At 54.1% G+C, this 23,206-nt stretch overlaps 1 protein-coding gene and 1 long non-coding RNA gene across 4 annotated transcripts in view; both read left to right on the forward strand.

Annotated features, from left to right (window-relative positions):
- The first annotated feature begins 41 nt into the window (after positions 1-41).
- Positions 42-1,007, forward strand: LOC147002390 (uncharacterized). Its single transcript, XR_015048632.1, has 2 exons — positions 42-289; positions 576-1,007. It is a non-coding gene; the product is annotated as an uncharacterized LOC147002390 (long non-coding RNA).
- Positions 1,008-3,878: 2,871 nt separating this feature from the next.
- Positions 3,879-23,206, forward strand: part of Unc13a (unc-13 homolog A) — a 46,557-nt gene continuing 27,229 nt past the window's right edge. For all 3 annotated transcript variants that reach the window (XM_085843836.1, XM_085843839.1, XM_085843837.1), the window contains exons 1-16: positions 3,879-3,990; positions 9,466-9,495; positions 10,054-10,153; positions 11,702-11,819; positions 13,049-13,172; positions 13,408-13,481; positions 13,800-13,854; positions 14,506-14,538; positions 15,695-15,902; positions 17,552-18,103; positions 18,248-18,356; positions 19,990-20,036; positions 20,549-20,627; positions 21,088-21,159; positions 21,269-21,488; positions 22,669-22,896. In XM_085843836.1, the coding sequence (XP_085699962.1) occupies positions 3,969-3,990; positions 9,466-9,495; positions 10,054-10,153; positions 11,702-11,819; positions 13,049-13,172; positions 13,408-13,481; positions 13,800-13,854; positions 14,506-14,538; positions 15,695-15,902; positions 17,552-18,103; positions 18,248-18,356; positions 19,990-20,036; positions 20,549-20,627; positions 21,088-21,159; positions 21,269-21,488; positions 22,669-22,896 (2,071 nt within the window). In that variant the 5' untranslated portion in view covers positions 3,879-3,968. The remainder of the gene's footprint in view (positions 3,991-9,465; positions 9,496-10,053; positions 10,154-11,701; positions 11,820-13,048; positions 13,173-13,407; positions 13,482-13,799; positions 13,855-14,505; positions 14,539-15,694; positions 15,903-17,551; positions 18,104-18,247; positions 18,357-19,989; positions 20,037-20,548; positions 20,628-21,087; positions 21,160-21,268; positions 21,489-22,668; positions 22,897-23,206) is intronic.

Genomic DNA, 23,206 nt, shown 5'->3' on the forward strand with positions numbered 1-23,206 from the left:
ACACATTTCTCGCTTCAGTTTCCACTCCGCCCCCAACCTTTAACCTCCTAAAAGACACACTGAGTAATGTTTAAAAAAAAAAAAAAAAAAATTACGGGCAGAAAAAACCCAAACCTCTGGGCCTCCAGTCCTAATGAACTAAGAGTGGCCTTCTCCTGGGAAGCCCATCTGCTTGCTGGGCGTGCCCCCACTTCCTCTGAAAACCTCGCTTTTTATTCTGCTCAAAGGCTATGAGATGAGGCTTGCGAGACGGATTGTGACGCTATCGCCACACAATCGGAACCCACAGGTACAGCTTGGAGGATTCTGAAAAGAGCTCCTAGGCCTCAGATGGTGATGGCAGGAGCCCGTTCTCCTGTCCTCCATCCCTGGCTCTGCAACCTGGTGCCTCCGTTTTACCCGTATCTGTTGCCAGTGGCAGTGCCTGCTGCATGGGGCAGAACTAAGAGTGATCCTGGGGGAGGGAACTGTGCAGCTGTGCTTCCCTAAAGCACGACAAGTTCTGTCCTCAGATGCCCCTCCCGGTGGGTGCCTCGGACCCAGAGCATCCACTACCCCTTTAATACCACATACAGCAGGTCAAGCCTCTGTCTGAGAAAGGATGACGTGAGGAAACAGATGACAGGAATGGAAACGTGAAGACATAGCAGGTGTGAAGCAGAAGATGAGGCAGAAGACTGGCAGAACAAACCAATATGTGCCACTCACAGGTGGAGCTCCTGCCTAGAATCCCCCAGTGAGGGACTGGGGGCATGGCTCAGGGGTGGAACATTTGCATAAGCACCAGTACCTGAGATTTCATCCCAGCCACCACACCCGGCGAAACAAATACTCATAAGAATTGGAGCCCTTGCTGGACATGGTGGTGCACGCCTTTAATCCCAGCACTTGGGAGGCAGAGATAGGCGGATTTCTGAGTTCGAGGCCAGCCTGGTCTACAAAGTGAGTTCCAGGACAGCCAGGGCTACACAGAAAAACCCTGCCTCGAAAAACCAAAAAAAAAAGAATTGGAGCCCTTGGGCTGGAGAGGTGGCTCAGTGGTTAAGAGCACCGACTGCTCTTCCGAAGGTCCTGAGTTCAAATTCCAGCAACCACATGGTGGCTCACAACCATCGATAATGAAATCTGATGCCCACTTCTGGTACATCTGAAGACAGCTACAGTGTACTTAGATATAATAATAAATAAATCTTTAAAAAAAAAAAAAGAATTGGAGCCCTTAGGATTCCCGAGTTTGTAGGTTTGGATTCAAATGAGCTGTTTCAAAAACACAAAATCATTTGTTATAATCCCTCTTTTGCAGATGGCAAAACTGAGGCACCAAGCGTTGGGAGATATGGGGGTGGAATATTGGAAATAGAACCTAGGACACTGTGCAATGCAGCCCCCCCCCCCCCCACACACACACACACTGGGGTATCCTAGGCAGCGGTGTGTAGGGGTTGAGTAAGACTGTCCCCTATAGGCTCATCAGGAAGAGGCACCATTAGGAGGCATGGTCTTATTGGAGGAAGAGTCACTGGGGGGGTGGGCTTTGTAGTTTCAAATGCTTAAGCCAGGCTCAGAGTTTCTGTCTTCTTGCTGCCTGTCAATCCAGATGGAGAAATATCATGTCTGCCTGGGCACTTCCAGGTTTCCATGGTGATAGTGGGCTTAACCTCTGAAACTGTAAGACAGCCCCAACTAAATGTTTACTTTTGTAAGAGTTTCCTTGGTCAAGTTCTCTTCACAGCAATAGAAGACTAAGATAGGATAGGGTCTGCCCCTGAGTCACGTCCAGCCAGTCACAGAATATTCTGGGTAAGACCTGAATGAGGCTCCTGTCCCAAACACTCTGTGCTCTAGGAAATCTCTGCCTTGTTCTAGGACAGAGACTGCTGGAGGTCAACCTGGCCTTACATAGATTTTTGAGGCTTAACAGGAGGAGCCCAGTAGGTTGTATGGAGGACAGTGAGCATGGCAGTATTGAAAACAGGAGCCAAGAACACTAAAGGAAGGAGCTCAGGCTGCAAGGAGCTGGCTCAGAGGTGGGAGTGGAGGCTGCGCAGCACAAGACAGGAGGCTTAGCTGTCTGGGGCAGTTCACTCGGGGCCACCCCTATAAACAGTGAGGAGGAGTCTAGAATTTACACCAACACATAATCAGCCAGCATGTGAGCAAGCATGAAGGTCACTCTGCAAAGGGGGAAGGGGGGAGGGGAATTGAGCGTCTCAGTGGTTAGGAGAACTGGCTCTCCAGAGGACCCAAGTTTGATTCCCAGCACCCACAAGGTGGCTCAGCACCACTGCAACCCCTGTGTCAGTGACCTGACACCCTCTCCTAGCCTGTGTGGGTACCAAGCACTGAGGTGGGACACAGACACACAAGCAGAACAGTCACAAATGTAAAATAAATGCAAATAAACTTTAACTAGAGCAGCAGAGGACTGTGAAGATGGCTGGGTAGCTACCATGCTCCTGAGGTGCCTAAGGGAAGTGGAGGTGCCAGGGTGGCCGCCATTCTGTCTCCAAAGCCTACAGGAGGAGCTGCTGATACATAGCTCCAGGCCCTTCTCCAGGAGCTGCCAGTCTAAGCTGTGAGCCTAGGGCCAGTAAGACACTGCCACCAACAGCTACAATGATGAATAAGTGACCTGTACATGAGGAACAGCATCCAGGGTTGTTCACTGGGCTTACATGCACAGGTGTGTATGCTCAGACACACTCACATACACACACACACTATCAGACATAGACACATACAGACACATATACTCAGACACGCAGATACACAAACACACACTCAGACATAAACACATACAAACACACACAGAGACACACTCATACACACACACACACACACACACACTTATACAGATACAGACACACAAGCACAAACACACTCACATAGACACATACAGACAAACACACACACACACAGACACATGGACACACACAAACATACTCACATGCACACACAGGCACATACAAACTCTCTCTCTCTTACACACACACACACATTCCACACATGGAAAAAAATCAAGAAGCTCTGCACAATATCCCAGTGAGCTCCTCCTGCCAAGCCTGAAGCCATGAGTTCTATTCCTGGAACCCACATAGTGGAAAGAGAAACACGTCTGGGAAGTTGCCTTCTGGTACCCATGGGCGCTGTGAGATGTGTGTGCCTCATATAAACAATGTAATTTAGAAAAAAAAATTTAGATTAATTTTGCTTTCTGTGCATGTCTGTGGATGGTTGGGAGCTACCATGTGGGTGCAAGGAGCAGAAGGCTGGGGTCTCTGGAAGACCAGCTGGTGCTCTTAACCTCTGGGCAGCTCTCCAGACCCAATAAACGTGTTTTTTGTTTGTTTTGGTTTTTAGAGATAGAATCTCACTATGCAGACTAGGATGGCCACAGACTCGCAGAGATCTTCCATGGCCCACAAGAAGTAAAGTTACAAAATGGGCAGAGATATGTGCCTGTGGTAGAGTATATGCCTCATACGGGGAGGTAAGGCACTTGTCTCACAAGTGTCAGTACCCGGATTAAAAAACAAACAAACAAACAAACAAAACAAACAAACAGCTTCCTGGGGCACTGAAGATGGGGAATTGACAGCAAATAGCAGTTCTGTTACCCAGGAGAATGTAAAACAAGAGCACAGGTTAGGTGGCTCAGAGAGGAAATAGAAACGTGGAGACCTAGGTAGGTGGAGCACGGACAGAAATACTCATCAAGGCTGAGCCAGAGAGCAAAGGGCTTGGAAGCAGAAACGACCCGGCCTGGACTCCCCGCAGTTTACGAGCCCTTTAAGGCATCTGTCCGGCCCCGCCCCGTCACGCGTCTCCGGCTCCGCCCACGCCGTAGCGTCAGAGCGCGTCAGGCGCTGTCCGCGCCCCCGGTGCTGAAGCGACATGGCCGGCGGCCGGGCCCCGGCATAAGTCCTGAGCCCCGCGCTGCGCCCGCCGCGCTCTAGCCGCCTGGAGTCATGTCTCTGCTGTGCGTGGGAGGTAGGTTCTGCGTGGACGCGGGCAAGGTGCGGGGTGTGCGTGGATGAGCCGAGTCGGGCTGCACAGCAGGGGGACCCCCGGTGCGCGCTTCAGGGCGCACTTGGATCAGCCTTAGGTGTTCTTCCTGTCACTCACACGAGTGGATGCGGGACTCGGGGTGCCTGTGTAGACGGTTTATAGGCCCTGGTTGGGGCTGAGGAGACGGCGGACCGTGCGTGCGAGGGTGGGGCGTTTAGGGGTAATGGGCCCGGACTGAGCATAGGGACAACCTCTCCGATCCCCAGTGTGCCTTAAACAGTGCAGCAGGCTCCGCGGAAGCTCGTGGCTCCCTCTCCGCCTCACCCCTAGGGCTGGAGGAAGGGAAGGAGATGTGGGGGAGCAGCTATTTTGGGGCCAAAACGCCATCTGCACCGAGGCCCACGCCCAGGCCCACGCTCCTCGTTTGGAGGGTTGGGAGGAAATAACGGGAGAGGTGTGACCCCTGCACCCCTCGAAGTTCCGGTGGGGCTAGGCACGGCTGCGAGGTAACTACAGCGGGAGACCTTGGGCGACCGACTGGCCATGTAGCGATGCGTGCCGATACCGTTGTGAGCTCTAGGTCTGTGGGGTGGGGGATGAACCCCCTACTCCCTTTCCCCTTCCCACCTCCAGGAAGCTGTGTAAGGAAGAGGGCGAGTCTCCATCCACTCAGAACCCAGGCGGCGGGAGACCTGGGCGGCGGGTGTGCGGATTTGAGCTCCGCGGCTGTGTAGCCCTAGATGGCCCCGCCCCTCCGCCCCTCCCCCTCCTTGTTCCCCCTCCCCCTCCGCTCGCTGCTCCATTCACAAACCCGGCCCAGCCCGCCCGCGCCCCGCGGTGCACAGCTCTAGTCTGTTGGACGCGGGTGTTCTTAAAGGAGCAGGAACTCTTTTCTCTGACCCTGTGCCTCGAAGGTTCCGACTGCCCAGGGTTACTGGGTATCCGCGGCTTCCAGGCCTGGGAAGTAAGCGGAGCTGAACGTGAAGGGGATCCTCATCTCGGGAGCTCCCTGAATCCCGTGTCCTCCCATCCTGCCTCCTGGGGCGGGGGGGGGGAGTGGAGTGGGGGCGCGTCACCCCAACTCTGACGCAAACCGGAGGCTCAGCTGTGGGGGTGGAGGGCGGGCAGCCTCAGAAAGGAGGCTTCCAGAAAGCCAGGCCCAGGAGATATTTGTACTGAATTCCCTGGATACCACAGTGTGCAGAGCAGGGAATGAAGGGTAGGGCTCTGGGGAGAGGAAACAGGCAGGGAGGTAGGGAGGTGCAGGTGGGGCCTGAGAGGGGCGATGGGCCTGATAAAGCTGGGCCTGGACGTGTCCAGTGGACCTGAACTCACCCTCACAGTCAGGGAACACCTTCATTCCAACCACCCACGACCCTCCTCACAGACCCCTTATGGCTAGGGCTGCCATTGGGTATATGGGGGCTCCAGGCTCCTCTGCAATGGAAGCTTCCATGTTGCAGATACAGATCTAGATTGTACACACAGGATGCTAAGGAATGTTTAGTATATACACATAGATAGGCAGGAGCTGAGGCTCAGTATGCATAGTGCTTGCTACAGTGCTCATAGCTCAGTTGGTACAGTGCTCATAACTCAGTTGGTATAGTGCTTGCAGCTCAGTTGGTACAGTACTCATAGCTCAGTTGGTACAGTGCTTATAGCTCAGTTCGAACAGTGATGCTCAGGATGCACAAAGGCCTGTGTTTCATCCCCAGCACTGCATACACCAAACCTGTCAGCACATGCCAATCACCTCAGAACTTGGGAGGCAGAGGCAGGGACTCGGGAGTTGAGGCCAGCCTGGGCTAAACAAGCCCTGTCACACATACGGAGGAAAATGTAGGAAAAAAATATCCCTTCCCATCCCAACACAGGCATATATTTGACCACACCTCCTAAAATACACTTGATCACAAGCAGATACACTACTTACATCTTAGACCTGCGATCTCACCCAACTTTGCAAGAAGTCATGTATGTAGGTATGAGGAGGTCAAAAAAAAAAAACAATTTTGGGTGTCTGCTCTCTCCCTCCACTGTGTAGATCCCAGATGCCTCAGCCATTAGGTTTGGTGGCAAGAAGTTTGCTGAGGCATCTCCCACTTTGTTGAGACAGACTCTCTTACTGAAACTGAGCACACAGATTGGCTGGCCAGTGGATCCCAGGATCCATTTGTCCCTGCTTCCCTAGAGCTTCGGTTACAAAAGACACATCCAGTCTGGCTCTCTAGGGGATCTGAACTCAGGTTTGAGTTTTTTCATAGTAGCTAGCTTACAGCTCTTTCCTCCATTAAAAAAAAAAAAGATATATTTTAACTGGGCATGGTGGTACACACCTTAATCCTAGTACTTGGGAGACAGAGGCAGGTGGATCTCTCTGAGTCTGAGTTTGAGGCCAGCCTAGTCTACAGAGTGAGTTCCAAGACAGGCGGGGGGGGGGGGGCTATGGAGAGAAACCCTGTCTCCAAAGATAGAAAAAAAGAAAAAGAAAAAAAGAAAAAGATCTACAAACAATCACTATGAGAGAGAGAGAGAGAGAGAGAGAGAGACTTGAGACTTGAGACTTTTTTTTTTTTTTCAGTTTTTCAAGACAGGGTTTCTCTGTGTAGCTCTGGATGTCCTGGAACTCACTCTGTAGACCAGGCGAACTCAGAAATCCACCTGCCTCTGCCTCCCGAGTGCTGGGATTAATGGCATGCACCACCACTGCCCAGCTTGAGAGAGAGAGACTTCTTAAAGACTGAACTCCCTCCAGCTGCACCTCCCACCACCATTTCCTGACCTCACTGGGTTGCAGAGGCTGGCTTTGAGCTCATCTTCCTGCCTTAGTCTCTAGAGTGCTGGGATGGCAAGTGTAGGTCTTAAAGGTTCCATAACTATTTCAGGAACAGGATGAACAGAGGAGGGAGAGAGGGAGAGTGAAAGTGTGTGTGTGTGTGTGTGTGTGTGTGTGTGTGTGTGTGTGTGAGAGAGAGAGAGAGAGAGAGAGAGACAGACTGTTGGAGTGTGGGTATAAATTTGTCTTGAAACTTGAATAGTACCAGAGTTGAACCTGCCCATCCATCATAGTAACCCCACTACACAGACAAGGAAAACTGAGCCCCAGAGAGATTCATCCACTTGCCTAGAGCCACACAGGAGGGAAAGGACTCCTTGGCTGACTGTGGACTGGGCAAGAAGGTTGGGTCAGGGTCCTTCAGTGAGGTGCCTGACCGCCACGGTCTGTTTCCTTCCTCCTTTCCCAGAATCCTTTGCGAAACGCAGTTCCCAGCTACCCTACAGCTGACACTATCCAGCAACAGGGACCTGCCCCCTGCAACTGTCTGTGCTACATCCTGTCTCCTTCATGTTACTGTAGGATGGAGGGTGACAGCCCTGGCTTTGTCCCTCCCCGGTGCCCAGGCCGCAGCTAGCATCGTCTGTTGTCATCCATGGCTTCCTGAAGGTCTGGTGGCTTTGCTTAGTATGCCCTGTGCCCTTCTAGACGATTCCCTGGTGACCAGGTTCCCCACCCTGCCCTATGGATCTGGACAAGTCTCCTCTAGACAGTCGTCTTTAATCAGAAAACGGATCTGAGTATCTGAGGCTGCCAGCCAGAGAATAAAAATAGTGCGGGTGACAAGGGATCAAAAGGAGGGGCAGCGGGGAAACTGAGGCCGTGAAAGGCGCCAGAACCTGAATCGATGCCAGAACCTGAATCGCTAGCAGCCTCGGTGCGCTATAAATAGCTGAGCAGACCAGGCGCTTCCGCCCGCTGACCCCAGCACTGGGAGGTGGCGGGATGTGACGCGGCAGTGGCTGGGGACGTGATGGGGAACACACACACATATACACGGAGCAGTTGCACTAGCAGGACCCAACCCTCTAACACCCCAGACACCCGGAGCCCCTGACCTGCATCTCCCAGATTCCTGGCCTCCTCCCCCTGCTCTGACACAGCCTTTCCCCAGACACCCTCCCCCATCTGACACACCCGCCCCCACCCAGCTCTGAAACCCTACCTCTACCCCCAGACACCCTTCCTTTCCGTGCTCTGACACACCTTTCCCCAGATACTCTCCCCCTCCCCTGCTCTGACACCCACTGCTCCAAGACGCCCTTCCCTGCCCCCAGACACATGGACTCCTTGAACAGACAACCTAAATCCGCTTGTGAACATCCCATCTTTCTCCTTCTCAGACTCCCTTTCTCTCCCAGAAACTTCACCCCTAACCACCCTCCTCCGGGCTCCTCCCCCACTGTGGCTGTCCTCTCCCCCAAGGCCCTCCCCTCCACAGATTGTCCTTACTCAGGTCCTGGGTTTCCTGAGTCCTAGCTCAGACTAAGCCTGGCTTGGGTTGTCAGAGCAGCCAGCCAGCAAGGGTTTGCAGGACCTGAATAGCCTTAACCCTCCAGCCCCAGGGCCTGCTGCACGGAGGCTGAGGGTCACAGAGAAGGGGGGACATGACAGAGAGATGGAGGAGACAACAGCCTGGAGGTCTGGGAAGATGTGGAGAACACAGTGAACTTAGGATGAAGGCTCAGAGCTTTAGGATGTAGCTCAGCCTTTTCTCACTCTGGGGCTGAATGCCTTTCCCCTCCTCCACTCACACTCCACAATCCTTTGTGTGCAAGGCATGAAGCCAAATTTATTGGCATTTTAAAAATGAATTTTTCAACAGGGGCTGGGTGATGGCATAGGAGCTCAGACACTGAGAATCTCAAGGTCTGGAACGTGTGCATGCGTGTGCGCGTGTGTTGTTATTTGTGAAGTAAAAATCACTCGTGTGTATGAGATTGTCTCTCATGGGCTGTTCCTAGTCACCAGGAGCCAGCTGTGCTGATGGCGTCTGGGAGTGAGGGCTGAGAAGACAGGAGAGCCTGACTTTCCAAATCTTTTATCCTCCATGCTCTGGGTTTGCCTACTGTCTACACAGACCTAGGAAGGGATGGGAAAGGACATCTGGAAAACCAAAGAAGGGACAGAGGGAGGGACTGGTGGATCTAACCTCAGGCTCTACCTACACCAGGCTTTGGACTGAGTGAGGTGACAGCTGAGCCAGGGTCTCAGGATTGTCCCCTCATCTCCATATGTCTATGTCATCCTGGAAGGCCTCTAAGGGGAGGCCTCCTGCCAGTTCCCCAGTTCCGGTTTTATTTGAGATGGGGTCAAGAGCCCATAGGGAGGCTGGGGAAAGGGAAGGGCTGTGCCCATGGGCCTGATGCCTTCTGCTCTGCGGCTCTCTGATGGCTTCTTCTCTCTCCTCCTCCTCCTCCTCCCTGCCTCTGATAATCCTCCCTCCATCTCTCTCTCTCTCCTATGTCTCTTTTCCCCATGTCTCTCTGTGTCTCCATCTCTGCATCTCTCTCTCTCTCTCTCTCTCTCTCTCTCTCTCTCTCTCTCTCTCTCTCTCTCTCTCTCTCTCTCTCTCATCCCCACAACCCTCCTGGCTCTCTCCATCTCTCTCTTCACAGTCAAAAAAGCCAAGTTTGACGGTGCCCAAGGTAAGTATTCTGTCCTAACTGTCCTGTACTGTCCCAGTCAACTGTCAGCTGTGGTCCTGTCTGTTCGTCTGGTCTCCTTGGCCTGAGGAATTTGGCAGCTGCTGCCATGCAGAGGGCAGGTTCATCTTATGTGTGAGCTTTGTCCCCCAACTAGGTCAGGGTCCTCCTAGAGAGGAACCCAGAGGTAGACAGCGCCTGAGACCTAAGGGGAATCCGAGGCTTGCACATGCCCACACTAAACTCCAGCCCTAGTCCCAAACTGTCTGTATATTTTATGTCAGGGTCTCCCTAAGCTGGCTAGGCTAGCTTGGAACTCATTCTGTAGCTGAGGCTAGCCTTGAACTCACCATCTCCTATATGGCTTGTTAGTCCCTCCTGTCGGTCTTCCCAGATGAAAACCAAACCCTTTAGACTTGGCCTCCATTTCCCCGTGTAATTTAAGAATGGATGATAACTGGCGGTTCTGGGACCCGGGTCTGCTGAGCCACCCTCCGGGTTGAGGTGAGCATACGGACCCAGGAGGGAACAGCCGGCCATTGCCCCGCTCTCCCGCTGCAGAGAAGTTCAACACATACGTGACGCTGAAGGTGCAGAACGTGAAGAGCACTACCATAGCTGTACGCGGCAGCCAGCCCAGCTGGGAGCAGGACTTCATGTTGTGAGTGTGCAGCCCCGCCCTCCCCGGACGTGTCAATAGGAGCCACGCCCACAGCAGCCGCATCTGACACGCCCACCACAGATCCCCCAAGGTCCCCTCACTAAGGACTGCTTCAGCCAGAAGCCCTGTCCACAAAAACCCTCCAGCTGTTGAAAAGTCTGGTCCACCACTGCCCCGCCCACACAAAGCCCCAACCCGGACAGGCCCCGCCCACACAAACCCGCCCCCCCCCCGTAAGCATCCCCTCCCACCAGAAAGCCCCGCCCATAACCACGCCCACAGCCCTCTTCAGGCCATCCCACTGAAGGCTCTGCCCACACTTGATCCACCACAAACCCCACCCACAATAATCCGGCTCCATAGCTGGCTCCTCCTACAACCCCACCCCCACCCTGCACTGCTTCTTGCTCAGTCCTCTCCCTGTCTCCCCTGTGACCACACTACAAGCCCAGGCTCTACACCTGCCTCCAGGCCCTTCTTTTTTTTTTCTTTTTTTCTTTTGTTTTTTGTTTTTTTCGAGACCGTGAGGCCCCACGTCCCGTGCCCACAGGCCACAGCTACCACATTTCCCGGCCCCTCTACCCCAAGACCTGCTCCTCCGCCCTCCCCTTTACTTCCTGTAGGGTGCTCCCCTCCAGGCAGAGGAAAGGATTATAAATGCTGAAAGCCACCTCAGTGTCACCCAGCAGCTCCCTCAGTTCCATCCTCTCAGCCTTTGCACCGCCCCCCCCCAGATGGCCACCCCCTCCAGGACTCCTTCCCTGACCCGCTGCCAAGCTGCTATGTCCTGGCTCCTCTGCACACTTCACCACGGAGGGGTTCCTCACTCCTGCCTTGTTTAGCTCCCAGCCTCCCTCTGCTGTAAGGAGGGTAGAAGCCCACAGTGACCTCCGAGAGTGACCTCCGAGGGTACACTCCACCGGAATCAGTCGGGTGGGGGGTGCACAACAAACACTAGTCACCGAATACCTACTCCCTCCTCTGTCAAGCCCCAGCCAGGCAGACCACACCGTCCACATTTACAAAACAGTCTCTCTGTTAGGTTCTGCTTTATCTATTTCTAAGACAGGGTCTCAAGTAGCCCAGACTGACCTCACTATATCACTGAAGATGACCTGAAACCTGATCCTCCTGCCTCATTCATAGATGAAGAAAGGGAGGCCCAGAGAAGTCACATGGTACAAGAGTGAACCCCGAATTTTACCCCCAGAAGAGAAAGGTCAGGGAGGAGCGTGTTCCTCGCCTGCCCAGCCTTGCTGGGGTCTCATGACCCCACAAAGGGCCAGTAAGATGAGGGGGAGTTGCTACCTTCTGTTCCTAGCCCTTCTCTTCCAGATTCAACTCTGGCTGCCTACAATAGTCTGAGCTACAAGCTCTTCCCTGTGGCCTCAGTTTCCCATCCGTAGAATGAATCAGTGTGTTGCCTTTCTTGGTACTGGCTCCTCCAGGTCTGGCTTCCTACTGCAGTATGCTGTGTCTTCAGGCCAGCACACTGACCTCTCTGAGCCTGCCTTCTCTCCTTCCCATCCCCCTGTGCTGTGCACACAGTGAGATCAACCGCCTGGATCTAGGCCTGACCGTGGAGGTGTGGAACAAGGGTCTCATCTGGGACACGATGGTGGGTACTGTGTGGATCCCGCTGCGGACCATCCGCCAGTCCAATGAGGTGAGTGACAGGCGGAGAAGAGCCCCTGGCAGAGCCAGGGGCTGTGTCTAAGGAAAGCAAGACTTATTCCCCTACCCATGGACTCAGCTGGGGCTACCACCTAGTGATTCAAAGCAGTCACCAGAGAATTCCACCAGGGATGGATTGCCAGTTAAGGGCCCAACCTGCTCTTTCCTAGCCTTGTGGGTCCCAGGGTATCTGTCCCAGGACTGTGGCCTCCTCAGAAGTCAGGCTGGTGACCAGGAGCTCCTGGGGACTAACAGCACCCAGGGTGGTCCAGGCTTTGACAGGGCTTGTGCTTGTTATTCTATAAATAACTGAAGAAAGGAAGGGAACAAACGCAGCAGCCACACAGCAGTCACACAGCAGACATGCAGCAGACAGGCAGCAGACACACAGCAGACATGCAGCAGACATGTAGCAGACACACAGCAGCACACAGCAGTCATGCAGCAGCAACACAGCAGCCACACAGCAGTCATGCAGCAGCCACACAGCAGTCACACAGCAGACACGCAGCAGCCACGCAGCAGACAGGCAGCAGCCACATAGCAGCCACGCAGCAGACATGCAGCAGCACACAGCAGACATGCAGCAGTCACGCAGCAGTCACACAGCAGCCATGCAGCAGTCACACAGCAGCCACACAGCAGCCATGCAGCAGCCATGCAGCAGACACACAGCAGCCATGCAGCAGTCATGCAGCAGCAACACAGCAGCCACGCAGCAGCCATGCAGCAGTCATACAGCAGTCACACAGCAGTCACGCAGCATACTCGCAGCAGACATGCAGCAGACATGCAGCAGCCATGAGACCCAGATCCAGAAGTATCTTGAAGGGGACCCAGGATGTTCTCAGTGGCCAGATTGACGGTAGCCTGAACCCCATGGGAGCAGCCAGTGTTCTCCATGGAAGATTATCATTGTATGAGTAGTAAAGAAATGAAGAGTCAGAAGGACCCCAGTTGCTCATAGTGCTTGTTTTCCTGAGCAGTGTGGGGGCCTCACTCCCTTGGGCAGCTTTCTGAAGGTGACCAGGAACTGGGTCTACTGTCTGGAGGCACAACTGTAAAATCCTTCACCTGGGAAGTGGGGTCTCACCTTTGCTGTAAGGTGAAGGGGAGCAGGTTGAAGAGGCTACCTCAAGAGAGGCTAGTGTGCAGCTAGTGTTTGGGCCCTGCCCCCCCTGGGGGCCCTGACCCCTGTCCCATGCCTTCACCCATGCCCAGGAGGGCCCAGGAGAGTGGCTCACACTGGACTCTCAGGCCATCATGGCGGACAGTGAGATCTGTGGGACCAAGGACCCCACCTTCCATCGCATCCTCCTGGACGCTCATTTTGAGCTGCCCTTGGGTGAGTCCCAGGGTGTGTGGCCAGACCCAAGGTCACAGTGCCCACTTGGGGACTGGGCTGGGGAGGCTGTAGCCTTCAAGGTCCTCACAATCCCTCCCAAAGCTCCTGGCTTCCTGCCCCTCCCCCTCCATCTGTTCCTGGGGTTCCCCAGGAACTCCCCACATCACTGAACCAGGGCCCAAGGGAGGGAGGCCAGGGTTCCCCAGAGCCAGGGACGTGAAGGTTCTGCTTGTAGACATCCCTGAGGAGGAGGCACGCTACTGGGCCAAGAAGCTGGAGCAGCTGAATGCCATGCGTGACCAAGATGAGGTGAGTCACCTCCAGGTGAGCTTCCTGACCCAACCTCTCCAGAGACATATGGAGACATGAAATGCCCCATCTTCCCTGCCATCCCAGCCTTAGGCGGCTCTCCCTTCTGTGCTCAGAGTGTCCCAATCCACAGCTCAAACCCATGCGGTGTTCTTGGGGGGTGGGGAAGGAGGGACACAGCAAAGGGCTTCCTGGCTGCTCCTCTTGGTTTGTCTTCTTTGTCTCTCTGTCCTGCTCCGTGGCTGCATAAAGTCAGGTGCAGTGGGCTTACCAGAGTGAACCTTGTCCACTGTCCCTGACACACCGTCCCCTCCCCAGTACTCCTTCCAGGACCAGCAGGACAAGCCGCTGCCAGTGCCCAGCAGCCAGTGCTGTGAGTGCCGCCCACCCGCTCCTACTCCTGTTCCCCCTCTGCCCCCTCCCCCTCTGTTCGGTCTAGCAGCCAAGTCTGGTGTGCAATTCCTGCTTTGCTGTGTCCCAGCAGCTGCCTTGGATGGCCTGAGAAAGTGACAGCCAGGGCCAAGCCAGGCATGGAGTCCAGGGCTGAGGGACCCCACCCCACTACATCAGCCACCACTGTCTTAGGGTTTGACTACACCACCTTTGACTCCTGGGTGACCCTGCCTGACTAGAAATCCTGGGCTTCAGCCATCCTCCTGCCTCAGGTTTCTGAGCAGCAGCGAGCTACTGCTGAGCTAGTGTTCCTGTCTGTCACTGAAGTAGCTCACAGCCCAGTGTGGTCCAGCCTGGTTGGAGAGCACAAAAGACTATGAGAGACTCTATCTCAGATCCTCAGGCCAAGAGGAGGAGGGGGAGGCACAGCCCCTGTGGGGTTTTTGTTTGTTTGTTTGGAGGTTTGTCTTTTGTTTTGCTTTTTAAAATTCCCGTGCTGGAGATAGTATGGGGACTTGGAGAGGTGGTGCCCTGGGGAAGTCAGAAGCATGCCTGCCTTCCTTGCTGGGGGGTGGGGGTGGGGGGCGAGAAGAGAGGGCAGCTGAGGTTCACTGTGCCTGTTCTCTCGTAGGCAACTGGAATTACTTTGGCTGGGGAGAACAGAGTAAGTAAAGAGAAGCAGGCATCTTAAAGACCCCAAGGCCCCTCATTATGTGGCCCCATATGTGACCTCACCCCCACATCCCCATCTCTGTTCCCGTCACCACTCTAGAAGTGCCCCATGTCACACTTGCAGGAGAGGGGGGCCTGGTCATCAACAGCAGCCAGGGCCATGTCCGTGAGGGAAAACCAGTTTCCTAAGCCATCCTTACCCTTGTCGACCACTAGCCCAACATCCATGAGGCCCTTGGTTCCAGTGCCGCCTGTGCAAAGCAGATACTTCTGGTTAAAGCCTCAGTCTGGTTGTGTCACAGGGAAGCTAGTGGGGCCCAAAGTAGATGATTCTCTCAAAGCCAAAGTGGTAGGCAGTTTGGTCAAAAACCCTATGTTGGAGCAGGTGGGATGGCTCAGTGGGAACTCAATCTGAGTTCGATTTCTGTCACCCACAGCAGAAGGTGAGAGCTGATTCCTGCAATATTTTCTCTGGCTTCTATACACGTGCTGTGTTACATGTGCCCCTCAATGAATACATGTAATATAATTTTTTTCGAGGCAGGGTTTCTCTGTGTTGCCCTGACTGTCCTGGAACTTACTGTGTAGATAGGCTGGCCTCAGACTCAGAGATCCACCTGCCTCTGACTCCCAAGTGCTGGGATTAAAAGCATGCGCCACCACGTCCAGAATAATATAACACTTTTATAAACAGTTGGTACAAAGCACAGACTCCAGTTGGGGTGTCTTTCCTGTATGAAGCTTTAGCTAAAAACAAAAGCCAGATAACCAGGTCTAGGTGCTGCAGTGAGCGCGGCAAACGGTCCTGATTGACATTTGTTCAGCGACCTCTAGAGGGCGCGCTCTGCTAGGATGTGAGCATGAGCGGCTCCGTGAGACCGGAGTCCCCTTCACAGCATTGGCCGTATCCCAGTCGATGGATCACCATCCTCCCAGGTGGCACAGCTGAATTTCCATCCTCCCAGGCCGCACAGCGGGGTCCCTGTCCTTCCAGGCCGGACAGCTGACACACCGGAAGCTTCCTACTGTCCTGCTAGAGCCTCTGTCAGTGCTGTAGCAGAGGATGACGACGCCCCAGAGGGAGGCTGGCTTAGACCCACTGTGTGCTCTCCAGTCTTCACCCTTCCTCTCCCTCCTCTTCCCTGCAGATGACGACCCCGACAGTGCGGTGGATGACCGGGACAGTGACTATAGGAGTGAGACCAGCAACAGCATCCCACCGCCCTACTATACGACTTCGCAGCCCAACGCCTCTGTGCACCAGTACTCCGTGCGGCCGCCCCCTCTGGGGTCCCGGGAGTCCTACAGTGACTCCATGCACAGCTATGAGGAGTTCTCTGAGCCGCGGGCGCTCAGGTGGCTGTGGAGCTGGGGAGTGGCCGGGAATGCACGGGCTCATCTCACAGAACATTTCTATTTACATTTTAAAATTACATTTATTTTGTTTGGGGGTACGTGTGTTATATCGTGTGTTAGGGAGTCAGACAACAAGTTGTTGGCTTCCCTCTCTCCCCACTGCTTTGTGGCTTTGAACTCAGGTCACCAGGCTTGGTGGCAAGCCCTTATACCCCACTGAGACCTATGTTAGTCCTTGGCACTTTTCTTGTAGCTTCCAGAGCCTTTTCTAGTTGTGTAGGGAGTTATGGGATAACCTGGACTACATGAGACCCTGTCTCAAAAAAACAAAATCAAGGCTTAGGTGCCACCTCTCTTCCTGTGTACGAGCCCCCTTTTAAATGTTCTGGCTCCATGTGCTTCCTGCCCTCTCCTACCAACTGTAACAATGACAGGTACCACTCCTGGTTTATGCCATGCCAGGGATGGAAACCAAGGCTTCACACATGCTACTCAGGCACTATGCCAACTGAACTGCAAGTACTCTTATGCTCGACTGGTGGTGTCTGGTGGCAATCTCTGGGAGGGACAGATGGTGGGACAGGGTGCGGGCCCCCTACGCTTAGCTGTGGAGAGGCCTAAGGAACAGCAATGGACTCAAGGCAGAGTCTGTATACTGAGACCACTACTCTGATCCCCATGTTGCCTGTTGTGGCTAGTGCTAGCTCGTGCATCTGCAAAGGGCATGAGTGGACCAGGACCTGCTGTGGGGTCAGTTGAGGACAGGGACGAGCGTGGTGGTGGGATCTCCCCATCAAAGGTGAAGGTTTCCATCAAGGGTTCAAGGAGCCAGGGGACTCATTGGAATGAATTCAGACCCAGCCTACGGAAGCCAGTAGGGAAGACTCCAATCCTACCCTTTAGTAAGCAGGGGTGGTAGACTCCAGCCTCTCAGCCAGCTCAGCCCTGCGGTGCACTTCAAAACCTCACCACTAGGAGTGTGTGTGCACATCACCCCTGGTTGACATCCAAACTGCCAAACAAGGTGGCTTGGCTATGGGCAGGGACAGGTTCCATTTGGAATAATCTAGGTTGAACATTAGGAGCTTATAATAGATGACTGGGCATGGCAGCGTGTCACGGGCTGCAGGGAAGAAAGAGTGGGTGCACAGGTTGAGATTGTTGAGATGGCTGAAGCTATACCAGTAGAGCAAGGGTCTGTGAGTCTCAGTTAAGCCAGTGCTTCTCGGTGCCTGAACAGCAGCATGTACCCAACAGGGGCTCAATTCATGCCGAGTAAGTGCGTGGCTCATGTGCCCCGTGTTTCTAATGTCTTGAGCAGTAACATAGACACAATGGCTGCTTGATCCATGATAAGCACACATGTGGCTGATAGGTGGGCCTGTGTTCCTGGAGCCGAAAGGGATGAGCCCCCTCAGTAGGTGCTCATTCTACGATGAGCAGATGTGTGGTCCATGTTGCAGCATCGAGCACACACAAGCACTCATTTCATGCCGCTTACGGGCCTGGGTGATGCAGCCTTGCTCCTGGTCTCTTGAGCAAGAATGAGCACACAGTAGGCACTCTGACTTTGTTGAACACACCCTGGGTGATGGTGTTGGGGGTGGGGGGGATGGTGGTGTGGCCAAGATCTGACCGTTTCTCCACAGCCCCACAGGCAGCAGCCGCTATGCTTCTTCCGGGGAGCTGAGCCAGGGAAGCTCACAGCTGAGCGAGGACTTCGACCCAGATGAGCACAGCCTGCAGGGCTCGGAGCTGGATGATGAGAGGGACCGCGATTCTTATCACTCCTGTCACAGCTCCGTGAGTTACCACAAGGACTCACCCCGCTGGGACCAGGACGATGAGGATTTGGAGGACCTGGAGGACCTGGAAGATGAGGAGCTGCCAGAGGAAGAGGAGGAGGAGGAGTTGGAGGAGGAGGGAGAGGAGGAGTTGGAGGAAGAGGATTTGGAGGAGGAGGAGGAGGTGCCTGATGACCTGGCCAGCTACGCCCAGCAGGAGGACACCACTGTGGCTGAGCCCAAAGAGTTCAAGCGGATCAGCTTCCCAACGGCTGCGCCTCAGAAGGATGACAAGGTTTCAGCTGTGCCTACAGAGGTCCCCGAGGTGGCCAAAGGCATCCCCAAAGCAGCCACACCTGAGGAGAAGGCAGCTGCAGAGCGTGCGCAGGAAGCCGAGCCCCCCAAGTCTGAGGAGAGGTATCTGGAGGAACTGAGGTGCAGGGCAGCATTGAGAGAGCTCTGTGGGCCTCTGAGAGCAGCACGTTGTGTAGGCAGAGATGGAGCGGGAGGCTGGGATCCCACAGAGACGTTCTGAGCCCCTGCCTGCCTTCCCCGGCTTAGTTTCAGATCTCGAGAGGAGGAAGAGGGCCAGGAAGGGCAGGATGCCATGTCCAGGGCCAAAGCCAACTGGTTGCGAGCCTTCAACAAAGTGCGCATGCAGCTGCAGGAGGTGAGTGACACAATCAGTCCATGTCCACACTCGTCTACAGCCACCATGGAGGCCACGCCCACCACAGAGGCCACGCCCACCAAGACCTGCCCATCAGCCCATACACCAGCAAGACCACATTCAACACCTTTCCCCTCCTCAACAACATTATACTCATCATTTCACCCCCTACCCAATAAATCCATGCTCACCACCTACCACAGCCAGCAGGCCACGCCTACCCAACCCCGAAAGACCACACCTACTCACACCCAGCAATACCACACCCACCACTCACAAACACAGTTCTACAGCCCCTTTGCAGACAGATGTGAGGGTCCCTGCTTCAACTCTCGTGGCCCTATTGGATGCTCTGGCTCTACATGCTGGCCCCACGGAAGCTGGACTTCCCAAATCTGTAATGATCCGAATTGGAGGCCCGAGACTGGAAAAGCCACGTAAGGGATCAATCTCACGGGTAAAGACAGAGGTTAGGACAGCGATGAGAGGTCAGAGGTCAGTTTTTAGAATTGGCATTTGGCAGAGAGGTCCTCACCACCTGCAGGAAGAGTGACAGGTGAAGTAGGACGTCACAGTGAGTCTTCTGAAGGCTCCTTAGTTTAGTTCAGCTTTGCACAGAACTGTGTTGATGTCCAGATGGCCATCCAAACTGGGCAGGAGCACCAGGAAGCAGGACACCCGAAGACCACCGACCACCCGAAGTCACACCACAGACATTACAAACCAGATTTCTTACCCTTTTAAGAATAGGATTAAAGGGACTGGCTAAATAGTTAAGAGAACTGGCTGTTCTTACAGAGGACCCCAAGTTTGGTTCTCAGCACCCATATGGCAGCTCAGAACTGTCTGTAACTCCAGATCCAAAGGACCAAACATCCTCTTCTGGCCTCTGTGGGCACCTGGAACACACACATGATGCACAGATACAAATGCAGACAAAACATCCATACACGTAAAAATAATCATAATAAAAAATTTAAGTTAGGGATGCTTAGGGGTGGGGAGCACCCTTTCAGAGGCAAAGGGGTGGGGTGGGGTGAAAAGAACTCTTGGAGGGGGGACCAGGAAGGAGACAAAATTTGGAATGTAAATAAATGGAATGTAAGAAAATTAGAGCCAGGCAGTGGTGGCGCACGCCTTTAATCCCAGCACTTGGGAGGCAGAGGCAGGTGGATTTCTGAGTTCGAGGCCAGCCTGGTCTACAGAGTGAGTTCCAGGACATCCAGGGCTATACAGAGAAACCCTGTCTCAAAACAAACAAACAAACAAAAAATTAGAGATGTTTAGCTGGATATGATGACACAGGGCAGTCATTCCTCAGCACTTGAGAGGCTGAGGCAGGGGGATTGCAGGTCAGAGAGAGAGAGAGAGAGAGAGAGAGAGAGAGAGAGCAAGAAGACTGAGTGGGGGAAATGATGTCAAGTGTTCAGGATTGATGGATGTTTGATTGACAGGTTCTCTGCCTCTTGCAGACTGTTTTACAGGCTAGGGTCCAGAAAGCCCAGGGCTACACAGGGAGATGTAGGACCTGGCTTTCCCAATTCTTCACCCACGTGGGAGATAGAAGGGGGTGAATAGCTTGCCTCAGGAATAGAGGGGTGACCAGTGTGCCTGTTTTCTGTCTGTCCTGCAGGCCCGAGGAGAAGGGGAGATGTCCAAGTCTCTATGGTTCAAAGGCGGGTGAGCAGTGCATCCCGGCTAAGGGGGGATATTTTAAAACCAGAGATCAAGGTTGGTTCACACCTGTTGCTCACACAGGGGTGGAGTGTCAAGAGGATCTCATATTGAGAGGAGAAAATAGTTTGTTGTTATTTATTTATTATTTATTTTTGAGAAAAGGTTTCTCTGTGTAGCCCTGACTGTCTGGGAACTCACTCTGTAGACCAGGCTGGCCTCGAACTCACAGAGATATGCCTGCCTTTGCCTTTAAAGTTGTGACTAAAGGCATGTGCCACCATCACCTGGCTCAGTCTTTTTTGTTTTCTTTTGTTAAGAGTACTAGTCTATGCCAACTTACCCATATGAGAGCCGGAATTCCAAAGAAAGGTCACACTCCTAGGCTTGCTTCAGTTTGTCTTTGCCTGACAGTTGAACTCTCAGCCCATGTGGAGGTTGGGGGTTCTGCACCTCTAGTGATGGGTGTAAGGCTGGGGCACAAGACTGGGCCCTCAGTGTCCCCGTGTATCTTGCAGTCCTGGTGGTGGCCTTATCATCATTGACAGCATGCCAGACATCAGGAAACGGAAGCCCATTCCCCTCGTGAGCGACCTGGTGAGCAGCTCCGTGCTCCCACCCTGAGTGGGACTGCTAGGAGCAGTGCACGGCCTGTACCACTGCCCAGGGTGGCCCTGAGGCTGGGGACTGCCCAGGCAGTCCTTGAGACTAATGTACCTTAATTTCCACCCTCCTGCATCCTGGACCTCAGGCTATGGTGAGTAACGGTGATGGAGGGGTCTCTCCTCAGACATGCTTGTTGGGGGATCTTTCAGCTGTCACCCATGTGTGGGGGCTAAGGCTCATGGTGAGAAGAACAGGTGTTCTCATACTCGGGAGGGAGCTACCTTTATTCACCACGACCCAGCTGAGAGTTTTGCTCAGTGGGTGTCTCCCAAGTCCCACCTTAGGGGTGTGGGAAATTCGCCCCCCAGGATTCCTTCTGACCCAGCCCCCAGTCCCAGCACTGAGACTCCCCTTGTGTGGCCTGCACTCACTGGCGACCTTCTCACCACAGTCATTGGTGCAGTCTCGGAAGGCGGGCATCACCTCGGCCTTGGCCTCCAGCACGTTGAACAATGAAGAGCTGGTGAGTAGGGGGCTCGGGAAGGGACTCCGCGGTGATGTAAGAGCGGAGGTTGTGGGGAGCCGTGGTGTCCGAGACTCCCGCGTTACATACAGCCCTTGTTCCTCTGCAGAAAAATCACGTTTACAAGAAGACCCTGCAAGCCTTAATCTACCCCATCTCCTGTACCACGCCGCACAATTTTGAGGTGTGGACGGCCACCACGCCCACCTACTGCTATGAGTGCGAGGGGCTGCTGTGGGGCATCGCGCGGCAGGGCATGCGATGCACCGAGTGCGGCGTTAAGTGCCACGAGAAGTGCCAGGACCTGCTCAATGCGGATTGCCTGCAGCGTAAGGGGCGGGGCCAGGCACTGAGGGGCGGGACTGAGACGGGTGGGTGTGGTCAGGGTTAGCCAGACCGCCTTCACAGTGAGGGACAGGTAGGGGCCCCAGACGAGAGGGGAAGAACCAGGCTGGAGTGGACCAGGCCTGGAGGGTTGAGCTGCGTGGTCAGCTTAGCTGAGGGGAAGTGGCAAAGCCCTCAATCGCTGGCTGCAATAGCTCAGGGTTCTTCTGGCGGTGAAATGGAGATGCTACTAGTATAATGAGCCAGAGGTAAGGCAACAGGCATGGGCTTAGCTTAGGGACCGGGCTCCTCAAGGTTTCTGCAAACTGGTTCTCAACTTGTAGGTCACAACCTATTTGGGGGATTGCATATCAGATATCCTACATATTTTCATTATGATTCGTAACAGTATAGCAAAATTACAGTTGTGAAGTAGCAACCAAATAATTGATTGGGCGTCATTACAACATGAGGAACTGTATTAAGGGGCTGCATTGGAATGTTGAGAATTTTATGAGCTGGGACAGGCCATGAGGCTGCAGGAGTGGAGAAAAGCTGAGGAGGTAGAGGCAGCAGGTGCTGGTCTGCACAGGGGCTTTCAGGTGAGACAGGCTACTGCCCTCCTGCTCTGCCTGCCTTAGAGAAAGGAGGTCCTCAGGAGGGGAGGGGACTAAGAGACTGAGTCCCAATGTGCTGATGATCTAACAGGGCAGGGCTTTGAGAGGAAGGATGCCCACCTGGCAGGAAGGCTGTAATGCTCAGACAGGGTGATGGGTGAGTGACAAGGAAGTCTTGGAGGGGACAGTGTGTCCTAGAGGGTGTGGCTTGGAGGACCACATCTCAGTGGGATGTGCCCTCAGCTGGCACTAGGTTTGTAGGTAGGTGGAGACTCTGTGTAGGCATGGACTCACCGTGATGCCTGGGGCAGGACTCAGTGGACAGAAAATTCAGGATATGACTGACAGGGAAATGCCTAGGGTGGGGCCTAAAGATGGGCAGAGACTCAGGGCGGTAGTCTCAAGAGACTGGGCTCTGGGAGGGAAGGAGATTCCAGGTGAGGAGTGGCCTCATGGGAGTGGCCAATCCAGAGCAGCCTCAGAGGGTAGGGCCCTTTGGTGACCCGCTGGGGTTGGAGGGTTGGAAGCTAGCAGCTGGTCACTAAGGCCAGGTACATCTGCAACTCAGGGGCGGCTGAGAAGAGTTCCAAGCATGGCGCTGAAGACCGCACGCAGAACATTATCATGGTGCTGAAGGACCGCATGAAGATCCGAGAGCGCAACAAGCCTGAGATCTTCGAGCTTATCCAAGAGATCTTCGCGGTCACCAAGAGCGCGCACACACAGCAGATGAAGGCTGTCAAGCAGAGTGTGCTGGACGGCACATCCAAGTGGTCTGCCAAAATTAGCATCACGGGTGCGCGTGCACAGACAGCCCTGGGGAGAGAACCGAGGGGTGCTTGGAACTGAGAGAGGGCTGCAGCTTGAGGTGGACCTCAGGGAAGCCGCTTCTAACATGCATGCGAGAGTGGTCCCACCTATGGTGCATAAGTGGATGGGTGATGGATGGGTAGCTGGATGGATGGATAGATGGATGGATGAGCTTTAAGGCTTGGGTATGAGGGAGGATGGATGGATGGATGGATGGATGGATGGATGGATGGATGGATGGATGACAATAGATGGGTAGAAAGGTGGTGAGTGAATGAGTAGGGAGCTAGCATATC

The sequence above is a fragment of the Mus caroli genome, unplaced genomic scaffold (genome assembly GCF_978045245.1).
Source record: "Mus caroli unplaced genomic scaffold, Mus_caroli_1 scaffold_10, whole genome shotgun sequence".
Classification (NCBI taxonomy): Eukaryota; Metazoa; Chordata; class Mammalia; order Rodentia; family Muridae; genus Mus; species Mus caroli.